The 26688-nt window shown below is 41.9% G+C and overlaps 1 protein-coding gene across 1 annotated transcript in view; it reads right to left on the bottom strand.

The window, feature by feature from the left end:
• Positions 1–26688, bottom strand: part of LOC136874404 (kunitz-type serine protease inhibitor A) — a 51288-nt gene that overhangs the window by 20917 nt on the left and 3683 nt on the right. The window contains exons 2-3 of the mRNA XM_067148037.2: positions 12425–12608; positions 8869–9023 (exon numbers count right to left, since the gene is read on the bottom strand). Of these exons, the coding sequence (XP_067004138.2) occupies positions 8869–9023; positions 12425–12608 (339 nt within the window). The remainder of the gene's footprint in view (positions 1–8868; positions 9024–12424; positions 12609–26688) is intronic.

Genomic DNA, 26688 nt, shown 5'->3' on the forward strand with positions numbered 1-26688 from the left:
AAGAAAGAAAGAAACAAAGAAATAGTTCGCCCTTCTTCGCACTCCATTTTTCTTATTTTTTGGCAATTATACTTGTAGAACTCACTGAGGCTAATAAATGGATACATCATACGACATGCTATCACGCAATAATCCAAAGCTATACCGATAGTCAGCCACCCGCCGTGGCAATTTTTGTACCTCAGGATGGAGGCACTGTTCCATCATCCGATGCTGTTCTGCCGAGGTAAGACTCCTGTTACTGGATACATTGGTTCTTATACTTTACAATGAGGCACTGAACATTGTCGTGACAGTGTTGTCTAGAATTATTTTTTCCGATTTTAAAACTATCATGTTTTTCAAGGTTCACCGTGCCAAGTACGATTGTGAAACTTTATACATTTCTACTTTAATAAATAAAACTAATGCGTAAACAAACCCAAATGATGAACATAGAAACTGGTTAGAAGCATAGGCCTACTTGGTTCATGGACGACGGAAGCAGAATACAACAGGCCACAATCTAACAAAGAGATGTGGAGGATATAATACACACTATGCGCAAAATACAATCGTCATTTTCCGGACATTAAAACACAATCAATAATGACGGACTGAAAAAACACATTAAAAAAATTATATATGTTAAAGTGCAACCAGCCTGGTTTACACAGACATTAAACGACCTCAAAGAAGCCAACATTGACATTAAGGATACACATAATACGACGTTACTTAGGGACAAAGTTCAATAATAATAATAATAATAATAATAATAATAATAATAATAATAATAATGATGTTATTTGCTTTACGTCCCACTAACTATTTTTACGGTTTTCGGAGATACCGAGGTGTCAGAATTTAGTCCCGCAGGAGTTCTGTTACGTGCCAGTAAATCTACCGACACGAGGCTGACGTATTTGAGCACCTTCAAATGCCACCAGACTGAGTCAGGATCGAACCTGTCAAGTTGGGGTTAGAAGGCCAGCACCTCAACCGTCTGAGCCACTCAGCCAGGCTACAATATTCAAAGAGTGATCTTCAGGGTGGAACAAGAAAGAAAGCAACCATATACATCCAACAGCTTCGAAAACAGGCATCATAACGGATGAAACAAATATGGACGAAGGGGAAGAAGGAATATACAGAGAACTGAAGTGTTGATTTAACGTGCTTCCTTTTGCTATTGCTATTTGTTTTACGTCGCACCGACACAGATAGGTTATATGACGACGATGGGATAGGAAAGGCTTAGGAGTGGGAAGGAAGTGCCCGTGGCCTTAATTAAGGGACAGCCCCATCATTTGCCTGGTGTGAAAATGGGAAATCACAGAAAACCATCTTCAGGGCTGCCAACAGTGGGGTTCGAACCCACTATCTATCGGATGCAAACTCACAGCCACGCGCCCCTAAGCGCACGGACAACTCGCCCTGTACGTGCTTTTTTAAAGTGCTATTCGATTAAATAATTAAATTGAAAAATGTAATTCTTGACCCATTGAGGCGTACCTTCTCCTTAAAGTGCTGTATGTACCACGGGGTTTATAGGCTAGTAATTATATGTCGATCTGACAAGCTGTGTTGTGGATAACAAGCACACCAAACAAGGCATAGCCTTAATTATAGTTCTGCGTCCACACACCGTGGCGCTGAAAAAGCGTGCGAAAACTTTTCAGTTTAGTTCATAAATAACAAGTTTAGAGATAAAGCCATTAAGTCCGTCCAGGGTCCTTATACGATTTAACAAGTTAAGTGGCCGTACAAATAGGAAAACACGATTAAATGAACAAATTGCTGATATGAGAGCTGTCACTTGCACGGCCAAACGTCTGGTAAAAACACTTTCTCCACAGTTCCAGTTAGCGCCCACGAGCGGAAGTTGTTGGCGTGCAATATTCCGCAAATAGCGCCGATAGCGATTCACACTGACAACTGTAGAAAATGCGTACCGTTACCAGATAACTCAATGAGGACAAACCATGTTTTATTTATTAGCATACTTGCGAGACAACTTGGCGCTCGAAGTAATTTATGTGGACTATTTTGAATTATGTAAATGTCAGGATTAGCAGGCGATTGTTTAACTCAGATTACGTTATTGATATATGTGCATTTTGTGTCAATAACTGGACTGACCGGGTTGAGATGTTCACTTCATAATTGCGGGATCGAGTCCCATTACAATCGGCTGGCATTTAAGCCTGCTTAAGTTTGAATAATAATAATATTATTCGTTTTACGTCCCAATAACTACATTTGTGTGGTTTTCGGAGATGCCAAGCTGCCGGAGCTTACATCAGCGCAATACTAACTGCAAGGCCAACTCACTCTGTATATTATTATTATTATTATTATTATTAGAAAGCAAGTTTAAGGTTCTACTCATCATCATCATCATCATCTGTTTACCCTCCAGGTTTGGTTTTTCCCTCGGATTTAGCGAGGGATCCCACCTCTAGCGCCTCAAGGGCAGTGTCCTGGAGCTTCAGACTGTTGGTCGGGGGATACAACTGGGGAGTATGACCAGTACCTCGCCCAGGCGGCCTCACCTGCTATGCTGAACAGGGGCCTTGTGGAGGGATGGGAAGATTGGAAGGGATAGGCAAGGAAGAGGGAAGGAAGCGGCCGTGGCCGTAAGTTAGGTACCATCCCGGCATTCGTCTGGAGGGGAAGTGGGAAACCACGGAAAACCACTTCCAAGATGGCTGAGGTGGGAATCGAACCCACCTCTACTCAGTTGACCTCCCGAGGCTGAGTGGACCCCGTTCCAGCCCTCGTACCACTTTTCAAATTTCGTGGCAGAGCCCGGAATCGAACCCGGGCCTCCGGGGGTGGCAGCTAATCACGCTAAAGGTTCTACTCGACTATTGAAATCGTGAACATAGAAACGGGACCAAGAATTTTACATGAAATCCGAGCCAAAAGGACGTGAATTTCAGTTTCAAAAGTACAACATGCATTGGCCGGGTTCGAACAACGGTCGCGTTTATATTTGTAATAATCCAGCAACGAGAAACTATTTGTTAGTGGATTCTGGTGCCTTGTCATTATCACGGCTTGCAGACGGGAGATAGTGGGTTCGAACCCCACTGTTTGCAGCCTTGAAGATTGTTTTCCGTGGTTTCCGACTTTCACACCAGGTACATTATGGGGCTGTACCTCAAATAAGGCCACGACTAGTTACTTCCCAAGTCTATCCCTTTCCCTATCCCATTGTCGCCATGCGACCTCTCTTTGTCGGTGCGACATAATGCAAAAAATAAATGAATATACATATCACTGCTTCTGACATAACAAATAATGAACCTGCTCATGCAGATTATTAAGTCCAAAACCTATTATATATGAATCATCACGTGTGTTCTTAGAGAGTGCCACAAATTGTACCTTCTTTAACATGGTTTCACTCTCGCTGAGTACGTTCACACTTTCTTCAGCTTTCTCCTTTCGTAGAGGTAGACGCAAATACCACTAATTACAACCCAACGTAGGATGTGAATGTAAATACGTATGTAATCATTTGAACTTACGGAGACGCCTATTTCTATTTAAATTACTTTCAAACAACCAACATTAAATTTTATACTGCGTTCTCAATGGTGTACATAACAGAATATTTAGTGTCCCTCATGAATATGTAAAGAAAAAGAAAGCCAAATTTTGTGGCGCATGCTTGATTAAGGAGACATCTGAAACGAAACCAAGACAAACCGAATCCCATGGGGCTAGAGCCCTTATGCGCCTTGGCCTACTAAGCGACTGCTGCTCAACCCGAAGACCTGCAGACCTCAAGAAGACGCGAGATCATCACAATGAATCCTCTTGGCCGTTATTCTTGACCCCAGAAGGAATTACTAGTAAAATGTTTTCTTTGAAATTGAACATTTCAGTTTCAAGCCAAGATATGCATGTGCAACTTGTTGTACAGTACCTAACAAAAGTTTTTAAAGACCACCAGCGGAAATCAGTTAATGAAGTCCTCATTTATGGTACGAATTGGTCTGCAAATATTTTTGGCTTATGTGTGTTGATACGCAACCTATGAAAAAGAACAATTTAATGTCGAATTAAGTTTTTGAGTTATAATGTTTGTAACATTTTGATAACTTATGAAAATGCCTCACTTTTTCTAAATAGGCCTACATATCCAACAGAGTGTGAATTTCCGTAAAACCCGAAAGATGAAACTATCACAGCCTCGTTTATTCTACATTTTTTCACGACACTCACTTCCCAGTTTTGACGGTGACTGTAACTAGAGCCTTGCGCGGATATACAAAATATTATCCGCATCCGAATCCACGAATGATTATCCGCGGATATTGTAAATATTTAACTACAGTATATTTACACCCAAGGTATTGAAATGAAAAGGCGTACGGCTTTTAGTGCCGGGGGTGTCCGAGGATATGTTCAACTCGCCAGGTGCAGGTCTTTTGATTTGACTCCCTTAGGCGACCTGCGCCTCGTAATGGGGATGAAATGATGATGATGACGACATATACACCCAGCCCCGTGTCAGCGGAATAAACCAATGATGGTTACAATTCCTGACCCTGTCGGGAATTCAACCCGGAACCCCTGTGACCAAAGGCCAGCACGCTAACCATTTAGCCATGGATCCGGACACCCAAGGAATTGAAACGGATAGATCTGTTAACGAATTACAATAGGCCTGATACCTGGCATCAGATTCCCTACAGTCAGAGGTTGATGAGGGATTTTCTCCTGCGACAACTACCGACGTAATGATATTTGTTCCTTCCAATAATTGCGGGCAGGAGCCAATTAGGCTTAGGTCAGATTTAGGGTTTTATGTTCTCAAGGATCTTTATATAGGCCTATCACCATTCTCCCACACCACTGTTGAAGTCGTCTAACTACAAGCAAAAATAAGAGTATACCTGATTGATAATCAATAAACTTCATTATTGAGAAATTATCAGCAAAATTATCCTTACTGCCTACAGTTCGCATCCGCCAAGACACTAATTTCGTGGATATTCGCATCCGTGCAGAGCTCTAACTGTAACCTCAAAGATAAGACGCCAGTAAGCAATAATTCTCTATTTGTAACACGTCTTGAGCCCTGCGATCTGTTGAGCAAAGCCTCTACTACATGAAGAGTGCAAGTTCGGTGGCGGAGCTCATTCCAGAGATTTTTCAAGCATTTCTAAAAACGGTGTTAGTTTTTATTACTGAAGTGGAAAATTTCCAAAAGAACATCGTCAGAAATCCAATTTTTTTAAAAAAAAGCACCAGCCTGTGATACCTTCATCTTTTGACTTTTGTACCAATATGCACTCTATTGAATAGTTATTTAGAAAAAGTAAATTAATCTTATGTATACGTTCTGTAGAGGGAACAGGATGGTCTTTACACTCAATAGTGGGGTATTTTCATAGGTTCTCAAAATGTTTGAAATATTGTAATTCTTAAACTTCATTCGATATGCCAATGGTTGTTTTTCATAATGTGTATATTAATACGAATAAGTCACAAAATAACTTACAGAACAATTCGTACAATAAATGTAGGACCAGGAATTCTTCTTCTTCTTGGTTTGAATGGGCCTACTTTGGACGACGTTTGTTCATCTGTTGGGCTTTGATCTTTGCCTAGTATTCTCCCATTTGCTGCCGGTGTAACTGTTTTCTCTCATCTGTCCAGGGGGTAACTTTCTTCCGGTTTTTCCCCCCCGAAATCCATGGATTTCTTTCAGGATATGTCGTACAGACTGTCTGTCTTGAAGATCTGATATTCCTAGTTCTTCAATGTCCTCCTGAGTTTCTGTCAGCCAAGTGGTACGAATCATCTTGCTCTGCCAGAAGATGAACAGACGACTGGTCAGTCTTTTGGGTAGCTGCAGTCGCTTAAGTGCGGCCAGTATCCAGTAATCGGGAGATAGTGGGTTCGAGCCCCACTGTCGGCAGCCCTGAAGATGGTTTCCCGTGGATTCCCATTTTCACACCAGGCAAATGCCGGGGCTGTACCTTAATTAAGGCCACGGCCGCTTCCTTCCACTTACTAGGCTTTTCATATCCCATCGTCGCCAAAAGACCTATCTGTGTCGGTGCGACGTAAAACAAATAGCAAAAAAAAAAAAAAAACAACTACTTTTGGGAGACAGTCTTACTATATGGCCATAGAAAGCTACGCTCCTTTTCCTAGCACAATCAGAGAGCTTCTCTATACGTTCGTAGAGCTCGGATCGATCTTGAATCGAGCTCGATAGTTGCAGTCATTTAAGTGCGGCCAGTATCCGGTATTCGGGAACCCCAATGTCGGCAGCTCTGAAGATGGTTTTCCGTGGTTTCCCATTTTCACACCAGGAAAATGCTGGGGCTGTACTTTAATTAAGGCCACGGCCGCTTCCTTCCTGATCCCAGCCATTTCCTGTCCCATCGTCGTCGTAAGACCTATCTGTGTCGGTGCGACATAAAACAACTTGTAAAAAAAAACTTGAGAATTCTCTTCTGTCTGACTTCCAGTTTCTCCATCAGATCTCTTCGGTTCAACGAAAGACACTCCATGACATACAGACCTTTTGTTCTTTGTCAGTCGATAGGCCAATTCCAACTTGTTGACTCTCATGTTTAATGATGCTTGCTCTCTCTGTTTAGTTGAGTTCATTAATTGATTTTCGCTGGTGGTCTTAAACTTCGGGGTGAGGAGCTAATGGGTTGGATGATGGTGAATGAAACTGTGTAAGGTGGTGGAAAAATGACATGGCGTATGGCTTTTAGTGCCGGGAGTGTCCGAGGACAAGTTCGGCTCGCCAGAAGCAAGCCTTTTGATTTGACTCCCGTAGGCGACCTGAGCGTCTTGATGAGGATGAAATGATGATTAAGACGACACATACACCCCAACGGGAATCGAACCCGGGACTCCCGTGGCTAAAGGCCAGCACGCCAGCCATGGAGCCGGACTAAGGTGGTGGAATGAATCGCCTTTGGCTCATGAATAGGAACTGTCCAGGCAATTGCCGGGAAGTAAAAATGGGATACTCCAGGAAACCATTCTCAGGACAGTGGACGGTGGGGCTCGAACCCACGCGTCTTCCGAATGCAAAGCTTGGTTCCACAGCCGTAGCCCGTTAACACGCTTAGCCACTCCACTCGGTTGCATGTACAACTTGTGAAAACCGTCATACGGTAAGTATTTAGTGGGACGTAAAAGAACAATACAGTTTGCTTAACATCGCACCGACACAGATAGGTCTTATGGCGATGATGGGATAGAAAAGGCCTAGAAGTGGGAGGGAAGTGGCCGTGGTCTTAATTAAGGTACAGCCCCAGCATTTGCCTGGTGTGAAAATGGGAAACCACGGGAAACCACATTCAGACTCGCAACAGTGGGTTTCGAACCCATTATCTCCCCGATGCAAGCTCACAGTTGCGCGCCCCAACTGCACGGACAACTCGCCCGGTACGTAAAAGAGCAGTAACACTATTATTGTAGCCAACTGTTTGTAAGTACGGAGAAAATGTTCCTTATAATATGTATATTACATAACTCATCGTTGTGAGCGCAGATAATCCCGTGTCCCCTTTAAGAGCATTGGTCTGCCAAGACGACTGTGGCCCACCCAAATTACCAGCAACCTGATCAACCTGACGATATTCTTTGCCGTATACGAGGCTCGAGTCATAAGTCATGGCAACTATTTTTTTTCTCGCGAACAGGAGACAAGACGGAAAGTCTAATATGCATTTGTAAATATAGGACATTTACTTATGCGTAGTGCCTGAAGATAAATTCTGACTTCAGGAGATTCTCGTAGAAAAGTGACAGAACACAGGCCATTGGTAAACATCGTTTTATTATGGTATAGACAGCAAATACACAAAACTACGTTCAAAGGACAGGTCTCTACTGGTTCCAGACCTTCAAAATATTCACCCAAGGTTTCCACTGTGCGTTGCCAGCGGTGGGGCAGGTGCTGAATACCATTCGCTGCATGTGTATCGCTAACGCGTGATACCTCTCTCCGAAATGCTGTGTTACAATGTCCCCTTTGTTAGCAAACCGTTATCCACGTAATAGCTTCTTGACTTTGGGGATTAGATCATAGTCACATGGGCTCAGATCAGGCGAATAAGGTGGCTCCTGTTTGTTGACTTCCATTTTTGTGACGCTCTCACTCACACACTGAACTTGGGGGCATGCTTAGACCCACACTCTTGTTTACATACACCATCTAGTGTGGCATCATACCCAAGTACATACCGTACGTTTCCAAATGCATATCTTAGATTTTCCGTGTTGTCTCCTGTTCGCGAGAAAGAAAATAGTTGCCATGACTTATGACTCGACCTACGTAGCTTGGCTTTGCTTTCTTGACCCCGTCATCTGGCTCTCGTAGTAGACAACTCTTCTCACAAGACCGAGTGAACCCTATCCCAATCCTCAGTCCTTGGAGGAGCTAGGAATCAGACCCGGTATCCGAGTAAGAGGTAGACACGTTACCTTTCTTCTGGCCTTATGTATTCGTAAGGTGATGTACTATAATGGATTTTATGATTTTATATCTGTGATCAGAAAGTACGTGTAATCATCGTTAACCGAGCAAGTGGCTCCGCGGCTTGGGTCATGTAGCTGTCAGCTTGCATTTGGGAGGTAGTGTGTTCGATCCCCACTGTCAGGAGCCCTGAATATGATTTTCCGTAGTTTCCCATTTTCACACCAGGCAAATGCTGGAGTACTTTAATTAATACCATGGAGGCTTCCTTCTTTCTTTCAGTCCTTTCCTTTGATATTATCGACATAAGACCTACTTGTGTCCGTGCGACATAAACGAAACACATCGTTAATAGTTATAGCCTATTCCTTTTTATTAAAAAAAAAGATTTCCTGCTGGATCATGAAGTAGGGCCTACTTACTAGCAGAGCATTCGCAGCGAGGGCAGTCTTTGAAGTCATTGACGAGGAAGCAGCCTTTTGAACAAACGGGTTTACGGTCCGCACACTGGTCCTCAACATTCAGCAGCTTCCGAGCATCCTTGCAACTCTGCTCACAGAGCTTCAGCGAGGAGAACCTGAAAAATACAAGGAACACGGTTTATGTAAGGGTTATCCAAATTAATATGCGTTGGTGGATGGCTGTGCATGTTAAGAAGAAATCTGGTATCGTTAGTAAGAGTTAGTGAACTGTTTGTCTGTGGGAAGCAAAGTGGCTAGGTACAGTCTTGCTCAGCGTCGGTTGTACAGTATATGGTGGCAAATTGTGTTAAGGGCAGAAGTACGTGAGCGCCCACTGAAATAATGCTGAAATTTACTATAACATTTCTCACAATATCTATTATAACATGAAAGATAGAAATGCACCAATTTTACCATGTCAAGTCAAAGCCCTTCCGATTCTAATCGATTGCAATTTATAGTATTTAGACTTCTAGTTTCTTGTAAGGAATTTTTTGAATATGAGACATTTTTCAAGGTCTTATTGAAACATGTCATCATGTTGGTACACATTGCTCCTAAACTATTCTACCTAGAGATATGAAATTTTGCACGCTCATGTATGACTGTACTGCGATACTAAAACTCTAGAATTTTTAATGTTGCTTCGAAATTGTGTTTTTTATAAACCTTTCTTTGTTGCTAAAACTTACAATATTTTTAAATTAAATTTTAATTTATAACTAAAGAGATAAATATTTATCAAACGTTAAAATTCTAGAGTTTCAAGACTTTCATCTATCTATGAATGTGTGGTGATAATTTGGAAGCAGTGGTACCAATACTTCAGTAGTAATGTTATAGTCAATACGGAACCTGAAAAACGAATTTCTTCAAGGTGTTATTTTCCGAGCTGTCAGTGGAAAGATGGTGTGGAATGACATTAGTAGGTTAATAAGTATGAATGGTGCTTTTAAGAGTAGGAAAGATCACAATATGAAGTTAGAGTTGACATTCAGGAGGATAAATTGTGGCAAATATTCGTTTATAAGGAGAGGAGATAGGGATTTGAATAATTTACCTTGGAAGATGTTCAATAAATTTTCAAATTCTTTGCAATTATTTAAGTAAAGACTCGTTAGACAACAAGTAGGGTATCAGCCACCTGCGAGACTGCCCTAAATGCAGATCAGTGGTGATTGGTTGGTGAAGCCGATATTTACCATCGTATCTCATTGATGGCTGTGACAATATGGAAGCTGCTGAGGTATGGGTGGTGCTGAATAACGACTTTCGGAGCACAACTAGTATCTGAGTGTTATGAAAGGTTCTATCCATAAGGCTGCAATAGCACTTTCTGGCCTTGTGAGAAAAGCAATGGCAAACTACCTCATTCCTCATCCTGCCTAGCACGCCTCATTTTGGAGCCGCTATCGGTTTTTTCGCTTTTGCTATAACCACGTAACCTTTGGTGATGCTATTTGAGGATCCAACCAGCCTTCGGCCTGATGACATAACAACGACAAGAATGAGTGCACATCGTTCAGTGTTCAGATGGTGTTGGGGATATCATCATGGACGAGTAAGCACGAGCTAGAACCAGGTCAGGCTCAGAGGATGGCTTGGTGAGAAAATGAAAGAAGGGAAAATAACCAGCGGGTGCTGGCGGTTCGAAAGAGATAGTGAGTCCGAGATGCCATTGAAGAATGATTCCGCCACCCGCCAAAGGTCGGGGTATTCTTCAGCTAGCGGTCCGCTGGGATACTACTTGAACCAATAGGGCGACTATATTTAGGCAGATATGTCACCCATGCATCACTCTTTACTTCCTTGAAGTTCACGTATTACAAACAATAAACCGTTACAGAAACCAACAGAAGTCACAGTTTAAATGAAGAAATTCTTTTTTCAGTTTCCGTATTGGCTATTAACAATTACAAAATGAAGAACGTAATGCCCACCTATAATTAATAATCTCTTAGATTATTTTAATCAACTTTGGTATATGTTACGGCTCTTTGAGTCACCCTCAGCCATAAAGCATTTTTGATAGAATTGATTAAGATATAAAATAGAAAACATATTTAATAAACTGTTCGGCTCTAATAAGTTGTATTCAACTATTAAAATATGAAAATGAATGAGTACTACAGAATTAAAAGAATGTTACATAATTATGTTGACAAATATGAATTACTTCTTATTCAAGTCCTTTTAACTTCACTGACGGTATAATCTTAATTCAAGAATGTACGAGTATTAACGGTGCTGTGCTACGTAATAATAATAATAATAATAATAATAATAATAATAATAATAATAATAACAACACATGTTCTATTTATAATGTGGAACATTCTTACACTTCGACAAAATGTTAGAGGACTTAAAAAATTTGCATGATTCTTATTTTATTAAACGAAATTTCATTAAAAATTTTTCTCAAATATCTCATTGTTCACCAATTTCATTAACGTAATACTGTATATGTACACTATATTAACAGTATGATTGTAATAATATTTCACCGTTTTATTCTTAGACTACCATAGCATAAAACAGATTACTGAAGTAAGAATACATTTATTTACTTTAAGTATAACATAAATTCTTAGCCCGGCTCCGTGGCTGAATGGTCAGCGTAGTAACCTTTGTATCAGAGGGACGCGGGTTCGATTCCCTGCCCATCTCAGAGACATGCCATAGTGAATACATCCCTTCGCATACGTTTGGTGTTAGGAAGGGAATCCATCCGTAAAACAGAAACAAGTCTACATCTGCGTAAGTTTGCACCCACAACCAATGAAACAGTGAAAAAAGCGACAGGTAGGAAATAATATAGTGACATAGTTGCCTTTGCGGGTTGCTTAGCTGAGAGCTTGCATTCGGGAGATGGTAGGTTTGAATTCCACTATCGGCAGTGCCGATGATGGTTCTCCATGGATTCCCAATTTTATATCAGGCAAATTCTCGGGCTGTACCTTAATTAAGTCCACGGTGGCCACAAATGGAATTCCACATACCAACACGTGTATCAAATCAAGAGGAAACAGAACTGGAAGTTGTAATGTAAGCAGATCCAGTACTGATATTTCTGCCATCTCTTGTACAACATGAGAGTTATAACTCCAAAGGGCAGAAAAGCCACACTTGATGACGGAAGTTTGAATTTATTTAAATCTTATATCATAATACGCACCTAATGGGTAAATGTAAAATAAATTCGGGACTTACAAAGGAATTTTACTGACACGGCCAGGACAATATTTCCGCCTTGAATCCGGGACCATCCAGGTTTCTCGGCTTGTGTGGTAGTCCTAACTGAGAGAGACTCGTGAAAAAAAGAGATAGAGAGAGGCTGGAATTTTCCTAAATGACTACCCAAGTTTGTTCAAACTAGCCACCTTTCGCACGGCACTTGAAAAAGTCCATTGCATATATGGGAAGTTCTAGGCTAATTTCAATTTCACATTTTAAAACAACTCCCATAATGCAGATTACTTTTCTTGTGGTATATCACTGGACATTATGATCTTACCTGTTGTTGTTGCCTCCACATCCACTGTATGTGAACTTATCACACTTGTCACTGGTTGGATTGTAGTAATAGGCTGGGAAATAGGCCCGACAAGGTCCTCTGGACATAGGCAAAAGGCAGTCTGAAAGCTGAACAGTGGGTGTGGGTTCCTCAGAAGAGTCGTCTGACCGCCCTTCAGCATCCACTGAAAAACATAATATATCAGATTAGTTAACTTACAAAAATATGTAAATTTAGGTAATTAATTGTGATGTCAAAGGACGTGGGCCGTGAGGATATACACACCACTACTGTGAAGTGCCGAACCTTTCCAAAACAAGTTATCGATTGTCTTTTCCCATCTAGCTGGGGCTGGCACTTTATATGGATTTAGTTGATTTTTACGGCCAGATGGCTTTCCCGGCGCCAGTAATTTCCAGAGGGATGCATTCACTGTATTAAGACAAACAAATACCCAATCCCCGATCTATTGGAATTAATTATAAAAATGAAATCCCTGACTCGGCCTGGAATCGTAGTCAGCCCTATGAACCGAGGGCCAATAAGCTGACCATTCCGCTAAGGAGCCGTAAGCTTGGTGTTCCTATTCCCACTCCCTATTCTTCAAGACCAAGAATAAAATTAACGTCGTCATAAAGTTTACGGTCTTGAAATGTATCAACCGATGAAATGAAATGAATTTAAATGGGTTGACATGGGTTGTTTTATTTTGCGTTGTGTGTGAATTTATGCAAATTATAGGATATAAGATCAGGGTTATCCAAGCTAGTTTCTTAATAATTATTTGTGTTATAATGTAAACTTGCTGAGTGACGTCATGAAATAAATAAATGGTACTGGTAATTATGACAATGTATTCCACTTTTTTAGATCTGTTAACATAGTACAATAGGTCTGACACCTGGCACCAGACTCCCCTCAATCACGACTTTGAGGGATTTTCTCTTGCGACAAGTATCGACGTATTGACCTTTGTTCTTTACTTCCATTAATTGTGGGCAGGAGCCAGTTAGGTTACGGTCAGATTTACAGCTTATGGTCTCAAGGCTCTTTATATATCACCATTCTCCCATACCACTGTCGAAGGTCGCCCAACCACAAGCAAAAATACGAGTAGGCCTATACCTGAGTGAAAATTAATAAAATTCATTATTTAGAAATTATCAACCAAATTATACGCACTGTCATACAGTTTGCATCCGCCAAGACACTAACTTCGCAGATATCCGTGGATACATTCGTGGATATCCGCATCCGCGCAGGGTTCTACCTATAAGAGCGCTGAGGTTCTAAACTCGCCGCTAGAGGTATATGGGTGCAACCCACGTGACGACAGAGCGAGTACGCGCACTGCGTCCAGTCGTGCTGAAAACAGTGAAATGGAGGCTTCAAAAGAAGAGTAAAGGAGTGTAGAGCGTTTCCTAACAGAAGAAGTGAGGGGAATGAAAATTTATCGAAGAATGGCACAAATGTACGGAGAGCACTGCATGGCCGTTGAAAGGGTCAAGGCATAGCACAAGCGATTCAGGGAAGGACGTATGTCGTTGGCCGATGATGCACGGTCTGGAACGCCACACCGCATTACCGATGCCATTGTCTAGCAGGTGGATGCCGTCATTATGTAGGGCGGGCGTGTTACGTTAGCAGCCATTGCCGCAGAGATCGGACTGAGCGTCGGATGGAAATTTCACTAAAAGTGCGCCCCCAATAGTTACCTCACAGTATTCAACCAGCACAGAAAGCATGTCGAATGGAGCTCTCTCTTGAACATCTGCTGCGCTGTGCTAAGGGAGGGAACGAGATGTCGCTGGAGATGAGACATGGTATCATCCCTTCGAACCCGAATAAAAACGACAAAGTCTCCAGTGGAAGTATGCAGGGTCGTCGCCACCCAAAAAATCCAATATGAGCTAAAGAAGGTTCTGAGAGGCAAACGATTTACGTCGGACACCGACGTCAAGCAGTACGTTCGGAAATGGTTCACAACTCGGCTCCAGGAATTTTACGAGACGGCCATTCACTGCCTTGTGTCGCATTGGGACAAGTGCCTCAGCAGTGCTGGGCAATATTTTTTAAAACAGGTTTTCATTTTATAGCCTCCACCTCGTTTCGTTTTGAATGGTCCTTATATAAACAAGGCTTCCACGTCTATAGAGGCACTTGGGTTCACTCAGCCTACACAGGGAACGAGCAATAGACGAATTCCTGAGGATAATGGTGGCTGGGTGTTGCCGAAGTTATGGGTAATGGAAATATTTATTTTTCATCCTCTCATTTGTCATCAGGGGCCTATACGAAGATCGCTTTATTTTACTTTGACTTTTTCTCTTGTTCCGAAAATGTACCTGACAAATATCAATTTTCTGTTATTTCATCCACTTAGAAGCAAGATGAAAAATATTGTTTGATAGTTGACCATTCCAGGAAACGAATTTGTGAATTTTGACTGATCTGTATCGACTGAATGTTGCACATGTGATTATGTGAAAGTAATTGCATCACCTGAGGTAATGTTGCCAATTACTCACGGACTCATGCTGTTCTGATAAGGTCGGGTTTATACCGGCAGCAATGAATCTCCCTCACAACACGGCAGTGCTGGGCGACCTACGTATGGAACACAATTTACCACCAACATTTCAAAATAACTTACATGATGGTGATGATGATAATAATAACAATAGGCTAATAATAATAATAATAATAATAATAATAATAATAATAATAATAATAATAATAATAATAATAATACTTGCCGGTAATAAAATGAACCGATTAGTAAAGGAGGGGAATTACGACTTACTGAAGCCCCATAAATTCACGCGATCTATGTGGCTTCAGGGATGCGACATGTCGACCGAAATTTTCTACACATTTTTCTTTATTTGCGGCTTCGAACCCCACTGACTAATTCTGGAAAATGAATTTTCACTTGGATAGGGACATTACGAATGGAAGTCCATCCAGCCTTATAATGGCGTATGGCTTTTAGTGCCGGAAGTGTCCGAGGGCATGTTCGGCTCGCCAGATGCAGTTCTTCTGATTTGACGCAAGTAGGCGACCTGCGCGTCGTGATGAGGATGAAATGCCGATAAAGATGACACGCACACCTAGCCTCCGTGCCAGGGGAATTAATCAATGATTGTTAAAATTCCCGACCCTGTCGGGAATCGAACCCGGAACTCTGTGACCAAAGACCAGCACACTACCCATTTAGTCACGGAGCCAGATATCTACCTAATATATATGTTCTTGTGAACATTAAGGTAATAAGTAGCCCCTCTTACCTGGAAGTCCCGTGTTAGATTCCCGGACAGTGAACTGAAAGGTAGGAAAAAAAAAAGAGAGTGAGAAAATGAAAACCCGTGCTCTGTGGCTGAAGGAGGTACACCAAGACTTGGAGGGAGAGAGATAGCCGGTGGTGGCGAGTCGAAATCGCGCGGCCGCCGTGGTTATCCGCGTGCGGTTGCTGCGCGCCGTAGGCAGACCCCGATGAAATCCTACCGCGGTGCTCTTCATTGAGTGTCGAGGTGGGCCGGCACGTTTACTTTGAACAAATTAGAGTGCTTAAAGCAGGCCGGCTGCGCCTGAATACGGTGTGCATGGAATAATGGAATAGGACCTCGGTTCTCTTTTGTTGGTTTTCGGAACCCGAGGAAATGATTAATAGGGACAGGCGGATTCGTAGTGCGACGTTAGAGGTGAAATTCTTGGATTGTCGCAAGACGGACCAAAGCGAAAGCATTTGCCAAGTATGTTTTCATTAATCAAGAACGAAAGTTATAGGTTCGAAGGCGATCAAATACCGCCCTAGTTCTAACCATAAACGATGCCAGCTAGCGATCTGCCGAAGTTCCTCCGATGACTCGGCGGGCAGCTCTCGGGAAACCAAAGCTTTTGGGTTCCGGGGAAAGTATGGTTGCAAAGCTGAAACTGAAAGGAATTGACGGAAGGGCACCACCAGGAGTGCAGCTCTTCAGGAAGAAAACTGGGGCAAACGAGGGATGCGCCTAGAAACAATTGGCCAAGCCACGAAACAAATGCATGGAAAAACGGGAAATGAGGAGTTAAAGGTGTAAGGACCTTTGCGAGAGTACGATGTCTGAGGGACAGAAAAATAGGTGGCTTGTGTAAGCATTGCTTTTCAATGGCTGTAACGAATGAATGAATGACAACCCCTGTGGGTGGGGGAGGCTGATGAAGAATACACCCACGATATCTCCTGCCTGTCGTAAGAGGTGACTAAAAGGTGTGATCAAGGGATGATGGAATTCGAACCATGATATTACTTGTGATTAGCTCCATTATATGAGGGACACCATGGGTCTGGAGGTTGCCTATGATTAGTACCATCGTGTGGATCCCACTGAGACAGGGGAGCAGGCACGCTCGATTGCATACATTAATGTCAATGCGTGAGTAGGTGCCTTGCGTTGCTCTAAATTGTGTTGATTCCTCTGTATTCAGAATGGGTCTACGTTACCTACGGGTAGTGCCACTATATGAGGAACATCATGAACGTATGTTGCCTGTGATTACGGTAGTACCACTATGTGAGGAACAACACGGGTTTGAGCATTGCTCGTGATTAGTACCATAATGTGATGAACACCATAGGTCTGCGTTGCCTGAGAGTTTGAACCATTATGAGAGGAACTCTTTTGCTTGTGGGTGGTACCATAATGTGTGATACACCGTAGGTTTACATTGCCTGTGATTAGTACCACTATGTGAGCAACACCACGGATCTTGACGGCAACCGTAATTAGTCCCACTATGTGAGGAACACCATGGGTCTGCTTTGCTTGTGAGTAGTGCCCTTGTGTGAGAAACACTATGGGTCTACATCACTTGTGATCACTACCACCATCCGAGGAACACCATGAGTCTACGTTACGTATGATTAGTACCACTATAGAATGAACCATAGTTCTGCTTTACCAGTGATTAGTACTGTTAAGAGGGTCCTCCCCCAACCACATGGCACTACAGCCCGTGAAGGGCCTTGGCCTACCACGAGACCGCTACTCAGCCCGAAGGCCTGCAGGTTACGAGGTGTCGTATGGTCAGCACGACGAATCCTCTCGGCCGTTATTCTTAACTTTCTAGACCGGGGCCGCTACCTCACCGTCAGATAGCTCCTCAATTCTAATCACATACACTGAGTGGATCTCGAACCAACCCTCAGGTCCAGGTAAAAATCCCTGACCTAGGGCCTCCGGGTAAGATGCAGGCACGCTACGTCTACACCACGGGACCGGCTAGTAAGAGGGGCCGGTGACCTTGATTTTGGACAAGCATCATCTCAGAAAATAAGCCATTGTGAATTGGATCTACTGATTATTTTGGATTCATGGTATTTTTCATCATTATTCGTTTTAAATTCTAGTCAGTGGATAGCCTATATTTTGAAGTTTGAATTATTATCGTGTCATTTCTTTGCACCTTGTACCATTAGGGGCTGGTGACCTAGCTGTTTGGCCCCTTTAAACAACCAACATTGTCATCATCATCATGAATGAATGAATGACGATGATAATAATAATATTGTGTGCATGTTGTAAATTGTGTAAAGATACTAAAACTAAGATTAATGTAAACATTTGTAGCTTAGCGACACTTTCTGGTTTCTTGCAGATTTCCGTTGGAACTTTCCATATTGCGTGGAGATGATATTGCATGAGCTTACGTTGTGTTATACTGTATTACTACAGAGGTAAGCTAGTTGTAAATCCTGTTTTTCTTCTGTTAATAATTTACTATTATATCATGGGCTGGTATTATTTAAGTACAGTATCTTTTATGAGAAGTAATGGCTGAGTTCGGAAGCTCGCTATTGTGTTCAGAGCGCTATTGTGTCTGACAAGTTGTCAGCAGGCAGACCCAGCGCCATGCAGCATATAATGTGAGCAAGCCAAAGCACAGCTTTCTTCTTCTTTAAACTACTCGGCCAATGACAGGCCTTGGCTCGAGCAGAGAAAGTAAACACCTTCTCCGTCTCTAAAATTTCACCGATCAAGGCTAGTCGAGGCCAAGGAGCTTGCCAGTTGGATAATGAGTTTTTTGTTGCTTGATTAAAGATATCAGGACGTTGTAATGACTAAGTATCCACTTACTTAAATATCTCTATGATAACCTGTTACGCTGTGATGTCTGTACCAATACGTATAGTCTGCGCTGGGCAGTTTACGCCTGGAACTGGTGTGAGGAACGATGGTTCTTAAGCCATAATTCATTGAAAAATGCACAGCCTGTTTCCAGTCATTCGACCGTGTCAGGAATTGAATAAATGAAGGCCCCATCTAACAGCGAGGATAATAATTGTGCCGGGTACCGAAGCCTGTCCTAATCCTCTGAGGTAATGATTAATGACTGACAGATGAAACGATATTGGAGAATGTTGCTGGAATGAAAGATAACAGGGAAAAGTCGGAGTACCCGCAGAAAAATCTGTCCCACCTGCGCTTTGTCCAGCACAAATCCCACATGGAGTGACCAGGATTTGAACCATGGAACCCGGCGGTGAAAAGGAAATGCGCTGCCACCTGAGCCACGGACGCCCTCCGTAATACATTAACTTGCTTAAATAAAAATGTACCGGGAGGTACACCTCAACGCCACGCATTCAAAATAAGCGCCTTAATGAACGCCTCTATCGGTCAAAAGGTGAAACTACACATACTTGGAACTTTAATCAGAAGATATCACCACTGAACTATTAAGTAATTGTTTTGTTGTGAAGTTTCCTAAACTGACTGAATTTCTCCTTGTTTTGTTTTGCTATACATCAAGAAGTTTGGACATTTTTCTACAGATGACACTACTAAAAACTATGATCATGCACTCTGTTGCAAAATGAAAGAATTTATAATTTAAAGAAGTTTTGTATTTCTAGGTTGTCCATAACTGAATCAATGTTCATTTATTTTTGGATTGGCAACACTTCCTTTCCTTTCCGCCAGTTTTGAATCGGACCAATCATAAATTTTGGTAATAAATTTTCCACCAATCCCGCATTTCCTGTTCACTTTGAATCTGCCAATAAAAATTAAGAGGGTGTGTCCTGATTAGTCTTGAATGATCTCGAACCTTCCCTGTGGGTATATAAACTGCGGCTTTTCATGTTTCCTTTCAATTGATCACCGACTTGATAAGTGTGTGTGTTAAGGCAGGAGACGGGGCTGCCTCTTTCTTCGGCCAGCAGAACATCTATAAGGTAATGGCCACATAACTTCATTCTTTCTTGCTACCTCCGCAGCTTTATTCGAAGGGAAGGTCCGACTCTTTAATTATGTAACCATACTTTTCTAAAATGTAACTTTCTTTCGGCTCATGTAAAAACTTCATAAAATCTTTAACTGTAAATCGGGGATAGAGAGTGAGTAACCCTCTCGAGCTACCCTTCATCTTGGTTTGAGGTGACTCCGTTTTAGCAACCTTTCCTTCCCGTAATGAATTAAGGTTATTTCCATGCGAGCCACCTCAGTAGTGTGGGATAGCCCCAGTTTCATCGGCCAAGAGCCCTTTAGGATTTTATATTTCATTATCTGGAGCTCAGTGTTCGCCTCCATTCAATTTGTGTTCGGGCCGTTTATTTAACCTGTTCCTTTTCGCAAAGGCCCTGTAGATTGGGTACTAGATACCCCTGTGTAAAAACCAATTCATTTTGTAAATGGTGGCTTGAAAGGCCAGAGATTGTAAATTTTAATGTAATGTTGCCTTGAGTAGGCTGGGAAAACTGAGAGCCTGTAAGCTCTTTTTCAAAGTTTTGTAACAGTAAAGTTGGCTCTGGAAGGCTAGATATTGTAATTTAGGGAGCACGTGCTCTTGAATTAAGGGGGCTTGTAGCCCAGAATTGTCAAGGTCCGAACCGTGAACTTTTCAAATTATGAAATCGTCATTGTACCTGATGTTTCATTGTTATATTTATTCAGTGAAAAATTGTTAAGTTTGAAGTTCTAAAAGACATATAACCTTCAATTCAAGTTTTAAATTAATTTTAACCTTCTTTAACCTCTTTCTGCTCCACGGGTATCCCCGGAACAAAAACATTTATTACATCTTACGCCACTTCCGTACTTACACGTTCGGCCTAAATACACAATATTGGCTACTGTGGGCAGATGCACTAGATAATGGTAAGTCATATCGTCCATCATCTCGTGTAGCCCAGAGCCATACAATCGATCTCCTCCTGTCCACCTAACTTCCGCGTGGGTGACCTTCAGATGATTACACTGAAGGGTGCTGCCATCTGAGCCCTTCATATAGTAGCGAGCAACTAGCCAGGACTAGCGAAAGCTAGGCCGGAATAATGGCAAACCACTTCTACGATGACCAAATATTGAGGCTCATAACTCATAAATATGGGAGGCCACCCAAAACCATCGTCAGGGCCACCGACGGTTGGATTCGAACCCCCTAGCTCCCGAATGCAAGCTCACATCATCGCGACTTACCGCTTGACCAGCTCACTCGGTGCAATGTAAGTGTTACCACTGCCTAGTAGAGAATGTGTTAACCGTTAGAGTTCCTCGACTCTTATCGTTTGAAGTATGTTAATTACTCAGACTATTCACATCAATGTCAGTTTCACCAGTCATTTCACCTGTCACAGACCATTATCTGTGTATTCACTACAAGTATCTCTGGTTGTCGTCCAGGTAGAACTGTATCCATGTTTGTCTCTTTCAGCATCACGGCAAAACGGATTTTCATGAAAGCATTTAAGTTCAGGATAAAGAATGGTGGGATAGAGCTCAGGCGGTAGTTCGTCGGCCCCTCACCACTGGGTCCCATGGTTCAAAACCCGGTCACTCCATGTAAGATTTGTGCTGGACAAAGCGGAGGCGGGGCAGGTTTCTATCCGGGTACTTAGGTTTTTCCTGTCATCTTTCATTCCAGCAACACTTTCCAATATCATATTATTTAATTTCATCTATCAATCATTAATCATTGCCCCAGGGGAGTGCGACAGGCTTCGGCAGCCGGCAGCATTCGTATCCTCGCTGCTAGATGGGAGTTTCATTCATTCCATTCCTGACCCGGTCGAATGACTGGAAACAGGCTGTGGATTTTCATTTTTTTTTTCAATTCGATATCACACACCGTTGTCATTTTATCATCTGCTTAAGCTGGCCAATCAGATCGCGTCGGAGAATGCAGAGCGGGTCTCGGCCCACGAGTGGCCACGGCTGGCCAACCGAGCAGAGGAGTGGTGGCTGTGGTCTACCGTGGATCCACACCTCTGTATTCGGGGGCATGGAGAGGGTCTGGTACCCACCGTCGGCTGTCCTGAGAATGGTTTTCCGTGGTTTTCCATTCTCCTGCACTAAGGCGAATGCCGGGACAGTTCCTAGTGTAGGCCACGGCCGTCAACATTCACAGCACATCTCCTTCACCGTAACAACTCTCCCGGCCTGAGAGACGGCGTCACCGTTTAGGAGGCCCGCCTCCCCCTTCAGGTGAGGAATTAAAACATTTAAGCAGGCGCTTTGCGGGGGTGCTAGTAAATCTGTACGTGGCTTAAAAATAGCGTGAGGGCCATGCCAAAAATCAGCATCGAACACAAACCCACCGCGTGTTTCAGCCAGTGTCACTGTAATGTACTTGCTTTGGCGCGATCCTATCAGCTTGGAGGTCTCTATTCAAACCTCTCCCCTGGCGAGGTTTTATTCTTCGACTGGTGTTCTCATTCCAGTCTTAAGCCACGTACAGATTTAGCAACACCGCCTCGCAAAGCCCATTTGAATTCGCGCGCGAAGTGATCTAACTGGCTAACTTCAGCAGCTGATAAAATGCCAACGGTGGGAGGTATCGAATTATTTCTTTCAAATTATTTATCAGTATGACCAACCCTCAAACGCTCATATACCCAGTTCAAAAAAAAAAATAATAAAAAAAAGAAATCAACAAGAGGGTGGAGGGTTTCAGAGGAGACCTAAAACATAAATCTCGATGTATCTCTCTTACGATTGATTTTTCAGGAACATTATAAAAAACTTCTCTTCCTAATATGTAACCGATATAGGCTAGTGAAAAATAAGGGGAAGAGGAGCGGATATCTAACGGTAAGTCTATGTAGAATTTTTATGGAAAACATACAGGCAACGTTTTAAAGGCTTTGTATGCTGCATCTGTCTGTACTAAGGCAACTATTTTAATGTTAACCTGATACTTAATTTAATTTAGTCTGGAGATCTATATGGAATTAGCGTAAGCAACTGTACAGAGTAATAGTACACAGCGTCACTGAAAAGAGCGTTAAGAGAGAGGTACAGCAGGGTGAGAGTGAACTGTGCATATGTGGTCTTTCATTGATCGTGCTATTAGGATATTATTATTATTATTATTATTATTATTATTATTATTATTATTGTTCGTACGTATGTCTCACTGGGGTGGAATTGTATTTTAGTTATATAATTTGATTGTGATTAATTGTGCTTTATTTACTATTTAATTACGGTAGAATTAATTATGACTAATGTATTCTAATTGGCTTAGTGTAAGAGAAGTCTCAATAGCCTTAACTATCTATCTATCTATCTACTTCGACACAAACCTACACACCGAGCGAGTTGGCCGTGCGGTTGGGGGCGCGCAGTTGTGAGCTTGCATTCAGGAGGTAGTGTGTTCGAACCCCAGCTTCGGCAGACCTGAAGATGGTTTTGCGTGGGTTCCCCATTTTTACCTTAATGAAGGCCACGGTTGCTTCCTTCCCACTCCTACCCCTTTCCTATACCATCGTCGCCTGAACGGTTGTATAGTTGGTTAAGTGCTTGTCTTCTATGCTTAGGGTTGCAAATTTGAACTTTAGACAGTAGATTGGCATAGAGGAGTAATTAACTGCGAGAGACTCGTATCAGTAAATTTACCAGTACATTTTCATATGTTATAAAAGTCCAGTGAAGAATGTTTACAATTTGTTTTACGTCACACCGACACAGATAGGTTTTATGGCGGCGATGGGATAGGAAAGGCCTAGGAGTTGGAAGGATGCGACCGTGACTTTAATTAAGGTACAACCCCAGCATGTGTCTGGTGTGAAAATGGGAAACAATGGAAAGCGATCTTCATGGCTGCCGACAGTGGGGATCGAAACACCCCCCCCCCCCCCAGTAACCATGCTCCTAAATCACTGAGCACAGTAGTTTGAAAGGGACAAGGAAATAAATCCAGTAACTTACAGTGAGGGATGATAAATAGAAGAGAGACCAAGATGCATTACTGTAGCATTGAACCGATTACTCCTAATTCAATCAAATCTATTACTGAGGACTCTTATCATTAACTGATCTCTCTTTGTCTAGTTCTAAACTTTTCATGGTCAATATTTGGGAAAATTTATGACTAGTTGTCTAGACGAGAACTTTGCGCATCTGGATTGAAGGTCCAGAGAGGAAAACAATTGAAACACTACTGTTATGTTCAACCACCTTTCAACTACTGGTGAGATACTTTATAATGCCACAGGTTGGCCCTTTCAGTCCTCAAGCTCGAAATATAATACCTGGATTGGGTGGGTATCGAACACAGAGCCTCCATATAAAACGCAGGCAGGCATCCTCTACACCCAGGAGCTAGCCAGTTTTCTGCGTCCAGCACAAATTTCACGCACTCAACTTGGACCTCAGAAGTTTCAGAATAGTTGACACAGAGAAACTTAGCATGTACAAAATTAATTTAGTAAATATTCCCCTCTCGTTCCCCATTGTGAGCAGAGTCCCTTTCTACTAAACAAAGAGGGCACACTTCATACGCGCAGCGGCAGTTCTGCAGTCACCAATCATGTCAAGGTCCTCGTTGAGCTGCATCTTAATGTGGCATTCATTTTCTGATCAGTTGGTTTAGATAATGTTGTGCCTGCAAAAATCACTGTGTGAAATATTTCAGCTTTGAACCTTGGCCGGTAAGATTCTGTCATCTAAGGTTCTCGCTCTTCATAATATATGTGCTGCAGGTCAGTTTTTCTCCAAAATATTACCACAACGGTTTTAGCAGGCGCAACGACAATATCAAATATGCCTTCATAGTTCTGTAACAAAGTAACTTTTTCTATAAGTTTGATTAAATAAGCTTAACATTCATGGTTGTCTGCCAGTGGTTGTCAACCACCACAGGTTGATACGTAACGTTTGGTAACAAGTGGACTCAAATCCGACCGATGGATACCTTTGACATGAATTTTCATGGTATCCCATTTCAGTTCCAGACAACAATGAAGACGATACTTTTATTTAGAACACAAATCTTCCCAATCCAGGTCTCATTTAACTACTAATACACTCATCAGTTTAGACACCACAGTACCTCAGGTTAAGGAATATAGGTATCCTAATAAACGCTGTTAGCCACGAAGTATCCAGTTACAAAATTGAAATAATAAGCTTTACTCACAACAATATCGAGCTAGTGATAAATGAATTAATAAAATATGCAGATTTTAGTTACCTGTACATATTAGAATTAAAATCAACCGAGCAAGTATCCGTGCGGTTAAGCTCGTGCAGCTGTGAGCTTGAATTCGGGTGGTAGTGGGTTCAAACCCCACTGTTTGCAGCCCTGGAGATGTTTATCCGTGGTTTCCCATTTTCACACCAAGCAGATGTCGGGACTGTATCTTAATTAAGGCCACGATTGCTCCCTTCCCCCTGCTAGCCCTTTCCTGGTCGCCATCGTCGCCATAAGATCTATCTGTGTCTTTGCGTCGTAAGGAAAAGCATAATAATAATAATAATAATAATAATAATAATAATAATAATAATAATAATAATAATAATAATAATAATAAAATGGCGTATGGCTTTTAGTGCCGGGAGTATCCGAGGACAAGTTCGGCTCACCAGATGCAGGTCTTTTGATTCGACTCCCGTAGGCGACATTAGCGTCGTGATGAGGATGAAATGATGATGAAGATGGAAAATACACCCAGCCCCCGTGTCAGCGAATTAACCAATTATGGTTAAAATTCCCGACACTGCCGGGAATCGAACTCGGGACCCCTGTGACCAAAGGCCAGCAGGCTAACCATTTAGCTATGGAGCCAATAATAATAATAATAATAATAATAATAATAATAATAATAATAATAATAATAATAATAATCAAAATAGACAGAGTGAAACATATCCGGTATTGACAAGAAATTAATTGCAGTATACCTGTGGTAACTGTAACTGTAACAGTCTATCTTTTTTGCTAGACATTTAAGTGGAGGTAAATCTACGCGGGGAAAGGCAATATTAACAAGTTAAATTCATTGTGAGCTCATCCTATGTCAGGAAACCACATTTAGGTATAGATAATTTTGACTGATTTTCTGGAAATAGAAAATTGTCTTTCTTAATATTGCTGGACATAGGGCCCGTTGGTTGAATGGCAAGCATCTTCGTCTTCAGTTCAGAGGGCTCTGAGATGGAGTCCAGACCGGGTCGGAGATTATAGCCACGTCCGATTAATTCATCCGCTTCGGGGACTGGGTGTTTTGTTTGTCCTATTTTACATGTCTTCATATACACACAACACAGCACGACATTATACCAAACAATACAGGAAGGACATCCGGCCGTAAAAAAGGGACAACAGAGTATGGGGAAAGTGGAAGCAGAAGAAGAAGAGGAAGAAGAAGAGGAAGAAGAAGAAGAAGAAGAAGAAGAAGAAGAAGAAGCATAACTGGGCCTAGATTCGGCAGTTATATGTATATATTGCTTGTTGTTTCGAGAAACTTACTATAATAAATATATTCTTTGCCCACAAATCAGATTTCGAAGAGATATTAGGTATGTAATCTACACTCAAAATTCTTAATAAATAAAAATTAATGACAAAAAATTCCAGATTTTAAATAATTGGATTCTCATACATTATCGTCACACAACACATCATTATCACCTATATTCCTGTCCATACCATAGTTCTGATTACACAATTAAATACTTCAAATTAGCAAAATAAACATAAATTTAGCAATCTTATCCAAAACGCTTAAGCAATTTATTCATAATTTGATATTTTTTAATTGCGTGGGTTTGGTCAGGTCTATCAATACTGTATAAGTTATTGCCAATTTCGAACCTTGTTTAGAAGGATGTAGGATTTAATTTGATGCCTTAGGAAATTAACGTGGTAAACGAATTTACACTCCGTTTAGCGAAACTAATTTTCCTCCAAAAAATTGAACATAGCTGATTTTGAATAATTTATGTTAAATGCATTCACGGGAATACCGTGAATGTACACATATAATACCTAAGGACCTGTCT

The sequence above is a fragment of the Anabrus simplex genome, chromosome 5 (assembly GCF_040414725.1).
Source record: "Anabrus simplex isolate iqAnaSimp1 chromosome 5, ASM4041472v1, whole genome shotgun sequence".
In the NCBI taxonomy this organism is placed as follows: domain Eukaryota; kingdom Metazoa; phylum Arthropoda; class Insecta; order Orthoptera; family Tettigoniidae; genus Anabrus; species Anabrus simplex.